This window comes from Barbus barbus, assembly GCF_936440315.1.
Source record: "Barbus barbus genome assembly, chromosome: 18".
Taxonomy (NCBI): domain Eukaryota; kingdom Metazoa; phylum Chordata; class Actinopteri; order Cypriniformes; family Cyprinidae; genus Barbus; species Barbus barbus.
In genome coordinates, this window is record NC_136746.1 from 2,334,291 (window position 1) to 2,341,623 (window position 7,333).

The following is a 7,333-nucleotide window of genomic DNA, read 5'->3' on the forward strand; positions in this document are numbered from 1 at the left end:
CTTTGTAAAGGATCTTTTGCACAGACAAAACATAACTACATTATAACAAAAGGAACATTATTTCACTATTTCTGGGCCTCTTCCTCTACCCACATCACTTTGTCTCCTTCTTCTTCTCAAGTCTTGTTCCTTCTATATTTTATTTATGCTTGTTTGCTCTGGGAATTGACAGGTTTATGGTTTATTATTGGTATATACTCTTTAAAATTCAATTGTGAACTATTTAAAGCACTCAATTTCCGGTGCTGTGTGTATTACAGACCCAGCATTTCAGGGTAATTCAGGACATGCAATATATGACAAATTACTGATTATTGTTTGTTAGGGAAATAGGATATTTTAATGATTTTTTTTGTGAAATAACTAAAGAGCTTCAGTTGTTTTCTCTTGACATTTTAAAGCTGTATTAAATGTTTTAAAACCAGAGGACATTATGCAATGTTTTGTTTTGGGAAAATTTTGCATGCAATTTAAATGTAAACATAGGCCTGCAATCTGTTTAGGCAGTGGCTGTGTTAATTGTTTTAACTGTAAAATGTGGCTTTTTGATCAAATCAGTGACTGAAGACAGCCACTTGTCGCCACCTACTGGTGCAAAGATGCAACCTGCAGAAAGAGTCATTGAAAATCACTTCCCAGTGTTCAAAATATACAGTATAGTGTATTAAAACATGTTTTCTGAAGTGCCTAAATGTCAAAATTAGTAAAAATTCTAATACACTATTGAATTATTAGGCTGTCACTCATATTATTTTTGTGTTGCTGTCTGCTCTAGCTCCCTCCCTCCCTGTAGGCAACAATAACTTATTCATTAAAATCATATAACTCTTCTGAACAACATTGTGAGCAGACATAGGCAAGTTACCACCTTCTTTTATAAATAAAACATTATTAATATTGTGATTGTCAAGCTTAACGACTCAACCCTGTTACATCAAATAAAGATAGAAAATGATTACTTGTGAAAATGATCTTTGTTGTTTTAAGAATATACATGATTTCTTAATATCATGCATACCATGTGCTCTCCCTTTATTCACTACATTTAGGGCGTTTAGAGCAAAAAATCACAACCGTCACACTCAACCCTGTTACTTATTTGATCATAACGGGGTTGTGAGATTGTGATGGGGTTGTGTTTTTAACAATTTGGTTCTGAAGTTATCCAGTAATTTAAATGAATTATTATATTTGATCAAGAATCTTATACCACATGCATCTGTTGAATGTAGTAATGTCCATGTTAAAGCTGTGTGTGTTCAAAGTTTGTTTGAAATCTTTGCAGATTTATTAAAAACATAAAACAGAAGGGTTAGGATGGGGAGCGTCGGTTTTCAGATATCTCCATTCACAGAGTTGTCCCGTAGCCACTCCTTTGTTATCTTGGCTATGTGCTTAGGGTTGTTGTCCTGTTGGAAGTTGAACCTTCTGCCTAGTCTGAGAATCATTATCACTAATGCTATCTCAATATTTTGGTGCACTGACCTTTTTTTTTTCTACTCTGACGAGTCCCTTAGTCCCTGCCGCTGAAAAATACTGCCACAGCATGAGGCTGTTTCCAGCACACTTTACTTTTGGGATGGTGCTCTGCAAGTAATGTGCGGAGCTGGTTTCCTTCAAACATGATGCTTGAAATTGAGGTTTATCAGGCCAGAAAATCTTGCCTGAGGTAGTCTGAGGGTTCGTTGGTTGTTTTTTTTTTACAAATGCCAAGTGTGTTTTCATGTGTCTTGACTGAGGAGAGGATTGAGTTTTGCCACATTGTCATAAAGCGCAGTTCGGTGGAGTGTTGCAGTGATGCTTGTCCTTCTGTAGGTTTCTCCTATCTCCACGTATGATCATAGAGGTGGAGGATGATCAGGTTCTTGGTCACCAGTCTAACCAAGGCCTTCTCCATCAGTTGCTCAGTTTGGACAGGAGACCAGCTCTAGGAAGAGTCCTGGTTGTTTCAAACTTCTTCCATTAAGGGTAACAGAGACTACATGCTTCTGTGAATCTTTAATGGTGCAGAAATGTTTCTGTACCTTCCCCAGATCTATGCCTCGATACAATCCTGTCTTGGAGGTCTACAGACAATTCCTTGGACTTCATGGCTTGGTTTGTGCTCTGACATGCAGTGATACCTGTGGGACCTTATATAGACAGGTGTTTGCCTTTCCAAATCATGTCCAATCAACTGAATTTACCACAAGTAGACTCCAATCAAGTTGTAGAAACATCTCAAGGATGATCAGTGGAAACAGGATGCACCTGAGCTCAGTTTTGAATGTCAAGGCTGTAAATACTTATGTACATGTGATGTGTGAACAGAAAAAACTGAGTGCCCACATAGCGACAGAAAACTGTAATGCGATGCATGTACTGCCTCTGATGTGGTGGTAATGACGGGAAAAAAACCATATGCTTGTCAAAAACTTTGTATTTGAACTTGATTTTAATATAATGACACATGCAACGATGCAAATAAACTTAGCCTATTTGTATAGGGCTATACATTTATATGGTAACACTATGCAATAAGATTTCATTATATTAACTAACATGGGTGAACAATGGACAATACATTTATTACAGTAGCCTATTTATTCATCTTTGTTAATGTTAGTTAAGGAAAATACAGTTGTTCATTGGTAGTTCACATTAGTTCACAATGCATTAACTAATTTATTAGTTAATAATAAATTAGTTTATTCTTAGTTCATGTTAACTATTGAAACTTATTGTTAAGTGTTACCCTTTGTATAAATGTATCTGTATGTAATAAAGCCACAATAATAACTACCACTAGGAGGTTTTTGGCCTACAGCAAACATTTATTTAGCTTATGTCACAATATAAACCCTGTACATGATACTGCGGTGGCCGAGAGAGCTCAACACGCTGCAAATAGAAAAAACACCTGCAAATTAAGAAAACAACTTCCTCAATTTTACAACACACGTGCTGCAAATGCTCACAACTAAACCAAACAAAGAAACGCACTGCAAATAAAATGTTTTGGTTGTATTGTGAACATTTGCACCACCTGCCGATGTTTTCTTGATTTTCTGGTGCTTTTTCTATTTGCATGTGTTTTCTGAAGTTGCAGCGCGCTGAGCTCTCTCGGCCACCGTATGACACTGATTTTTGTTGACAAATTGGTTTGTAATAGTGGTCGTATAAACAATTAATCTGAACTATTATGCCGGTCTATCTGCTTGACTAACAGTTTTATTGATCGCTGAGAGAGCATTGACTTGGTATGATGTTGGTTCAATATAAACACGATTTTTTAGATGTAGTAAACTACTTTTGCCATGTTGCTGTAGCTTAGCTTGCTACATTTCTCAGGGCTGTAGCTTTAGTGTAGTGAAGCTTCATTTAATGAAGAGGAACTGTTAGCTTAGCTCACTACATTTTCCAAGTAGCTTGCCCAACACTGAATATAACATACCACATGCTGATCAGAGGCATATAATGCCAGAGTAAAATAAAGCCACACAATAGTGTTCAGAGCATCTTTTTTTCCTGACAAAATCAATATAATACAATATTTCTATCTGCTGAATGTAAGCTGCACTGGGGACATCACATGCATGTGCGAGTCGTCAAAATTATGAAAATAAATCTAGGAATTATGTTTTGATTGTTAGATTTTAAATCAGCGGGGTTGAGGCATCAAACGTAATTAAGCTGTTTTATGGATGGTAACTGTAATATAATTACTGAAATCTTTGTAGTAATTAGTTATACTATTACTTACTACAAAAAGTAATATTATTACAGTAACTAGTTACAGCCCAACACTGTTTATTGCACACTGCAAAGTTATACAGTAAATTAAATTGTCAAATTTAATAAATGGAAAGATCTGCAGTACACATGTATTTTTATTTAATATAATTTGGTATCCTTTTCTTAACCACACACAAATCACGTGGTAATGCGCTCGCACACACGTACATTACAAAATAAAATAAAACCCTTTGTTTTCATAAATCTATGTTCATGTAAAAACATTTCAGTATGTGGAGTGGCACGCTTTCTGATTTGGCGCCAAAAGCGCTTGATTCACTTCCTCCTCCTGGCGTCATCATGTCGTCACTTCCTTGTTATGAACTTCAGCTCAGAGATCAGATCAGAGTCATTCAGCTCATGCACAGCTTCTGTCCGCTGTTTCATTATAAACCCCCGCGATATTTGGTAATGGCATTGCTGAATGTGTTCGTATGTGTTCTGATTCCCTCTGAATGCTGAGGCAGTATGTGTTTGTTATTATCCAGGTTTCTAGCTCAGAATGGCAGTGGACTGGTGGGGCTTCGCCTATGCTGCAGCTCTGGCTCTGGGCGGCTTTATGGGCTATAAAAGAAAAGGTATTTCTTCAATGTGGGCTAAAGATGATAGAAAATTATATTTATTGATCAGTTTTTTAAAATCTTATTTCTAATATGTTTATAAATCTAAAATGTAAGTTTGTTTGTTTTTTGTCCACTTTTCATGGTTCTAATAGAGTTTTAAGCATTATGCACCATTCACATTTGTATTGTATAGCTAACAAAAAAGGACTATGCTATTGCTATATTTACCATGGTAATTGTAAAATCATAATATTTAAAGGCTTTGGTGTGCCATGTCTGCAGTCTGTATTCATCCCATACGATCTTATTGTAAGGGATTGCTGGAGATGTTTAATGTGATTCCTGACTTCTGCAGGGAGTGTGGTGTCATTAATGGCTGGACTCTTCTTTGGAAGTGTGTCTGCGTATGGAGCTTATAGAATAACAAATGATCCACACGATTACTGGACCTCTCTGAGTGAGTATACAAATTAAACCACTAATGGCCATCCTTTAGAAATGCAGTATATATCGTACTTTTTCATGACTTCTTCACTCTAGTCTCCGCCGGTGTTCTGACTGCTGTGATGGGAATGAGATTCAGGAAATCTGGGAAATTAATGCCTGCAGGAATCATGGCAGGACTGAGGTAAAACTGTAGCTCAGACCATCACAGTTGTAAAATATATCAATTCTTGTGTTAAGTTTTATAAAGGTATGTTCAGATGATTTTCAATGTTGATGTATTTTCTCTGGGGACAATTTCTTTATCAAAATCAGACGAACATCATTTCACCCAAATAGCCAAGAAGAGCCATGTCTGATGCAAGAAGTCAAATGCAGTACAAGTCTAGTTAAAGTCATGTTTTCACACATTGCTTTTCACTACATGAGCACAAGGAGGGTTATATTAAATCATTCTATTTATCTGCTCCAATAAAGCAATTCACAGACGTAAGCTGGAGTATTATTACTGTATCAAATACATGGTAATTCACATTGACAGGTGCAGATGTGGCAAAGCACTGACAGCTGATTATTCTGCTGGTTTGTCTTCTGTTTTCAGCCTCCTCATGGTTTTGCGAATTTTGATCTTCTAAGAGTTCGTGGACGGACCTTTCTCACAGCATCTACTGGACCGTTGCAGTGTTCATTTCACAGCATTATCACGGTTTATCACCAAATTGTATCTTGTACATTCCAAAGAAATCTGTCCATTTTAGAGTCTCAGCTTTAATCTTGTAACACAAAGGAATCTAATGCATCTACAGCATCTAATGGTTTTGAATTGACTGTTAATTAATTCAAATTAATGTAAAGCCATGGGTCTTCTATCTATATGAAAAGGTGGCTCAACACCTCCTTCACGGTTTTCACATATGCTTCATCGGGTGGAGGTTTTCTTGCACCGCCCGGCTGGAGGAACTTGCTGATTGTTGGCAAGGCCTTCATTTTCTCCTGAAACGCCTGCAAAACAAATCAAAGGTTATACAGGATTTATAATCACAATGCTTATTAGATAAACGACAGATACAATGTGTTTGCTGTACCGCTATTTTAATTATTTCTTTGAATCGTAGGAAAACTCACTCCTTCACTAAACCAGACCACACTACTCTCTATTACTGTGTTTCTGACTACAGTACAGTTTTATTTTAATCATCAGATATACTCATTTGTATGATCAGTGAAACTTCACATGACTCCATGGCTGTTTTGTCATATGCCAATGTTTAAGGATGTTATTGTAATAAACTAACTACAGCATCATGTTGAAAAATGGTTTCATTAAGCAATTTTGGGGTTGTGTGTGTGTGTGTGTGGGAAGCACCTGGATTTTGGGAAAGGTTGAAAGTATTGTAGGGAGTAACTCCTGCAGCATCAGAGTGACTTCAAGAAGGTGAACGTCAGCACGGCTCAACTGGTTTCCCACAAGGAACTGTGAGTGTGCAAGACCCTAAAAACCAGAAACACAATCCGTAGTTGCAGTTTTGTGTGTCCAATGTTGGATAATCATGCTTCAAAATGGGGAAGTGAAGTGTTTCTTTCAGAGGGCATCGTCAGCTGTCAGTACCTTTTCAAACACTGGGAGAAAGCGATCTTTGGCCTTTTGCTCCATATTACTGAGGTGTTTGTTTGTTTTCAGGCGGTGTGAAAGGATACATTATAACCAGTTCCATGAGATCACTGACCCCCTCTGAATACATGATCTTGGTCCACTTTCATTAACATTTTTTTAATCACTCACTCAACATTTTACAGGAGGTGAAGACAAGGGAAAAAAGATGTAAAATTACAATGAAAAAAAATTAAAACATGGAATTTTTACATACATACATACATTTAACATCTTTCTTCAGATTATGAATATATTTGAGGTATTGCTTAACTTAATTAGAAATAATGGTTTCACCGTATTTACATTTATTTATACTAAACTTTGCCAGCAAAAGTAACAAATTAATCAGATAATATTCCTTATGGAATGACATGTCTTAAGTGTAAAAACAAATTAATATTTTGAAAACAAAGTTAAAAGCTGGGCATGATATGACAAACGATCAGAAATCTGAGCAAAAACTGGTTGAATAAGGTCAGCTCCAAAGCAAATGAAAAAAACCTTTCTGTATGTAGACCACAAAATGTAGAAAGTGTATAAATATCAGTTAAATCTGTCCACGCTTTGCAACTCTGAATTGTAGTTTACACTGCAGCAAAGCATTGTGGGAAATACCCACTGTTTTAGTTTTACAAGTGTATTATAAATGAATTAATACACAATTCGTGTCGTGATTCATACATCTATATTTGATCGAGTAAATTAAATCTGTCCACTTTCAGCAGAATGAAGGACAGCTTCATACATCAGGCTACATTTCTTACATTTCACTGCTGGTTACTCTGTATAATTGTGTATGTGACAAATAAAACTCTTGAATCAGGCTGTCAGGAAGCTGAACTCCCTCCTGTCCTTGCCCCCCTCCCCTCTTTTACCCCATGCAACACTGAACACTGAC

At 36.6% G+C, this 7,333-nt stretch overlaps 1 protein-coding gene and 1 pseudogene across 2 annotated transcripts; one reads left to right on the forward strand and one right to left on the reverse strand.

Moving 5' to 3' along the window:
* Positions 1-4,071: 4,071 nt before the first annotated feature.
* On the forward strand, positions 4,072-6,091 carry LOC306884134 (transmembrane protein 14A-like). The gene is made up of 5 exons (XM_079439824.1): positions 4,072-4,182; positions 4,263-4,352; positions 4,693-4,794; positions 4,878-4,965; positions 5,383-6,091. The coding sequence occupies exons 2-5, from the start codon at positions 4,277-4,279 to the stop codon at positions 5,414-5,416; spliced, it is 300 nt and encodes a 99-aa protein (XP_079295950.1). The 5' UTR covers positions 4,072-4,182; positions 4,263-4,276; the 3' UTR covers positions 5,417-6,091.
* Positions 5,652-6,523, reverse strand: LOC306884133 (glutathione S-transferase A4-like; annotated as a pseudogene). Its single transcript, XR_013785923.1, has 3 exons — positions 6,391-6,523; positions 6,148-6,273; positions 5,652-5,783 (listed from the first exon to the last, which is right to left on the reverse strand). The product of XR_013785923.1 is annotated as a glutathione S-transferase A4-like (transcript).
* Between the last annotated feature and the right edge of the window lie 810 nt (positions 6,524-7,333).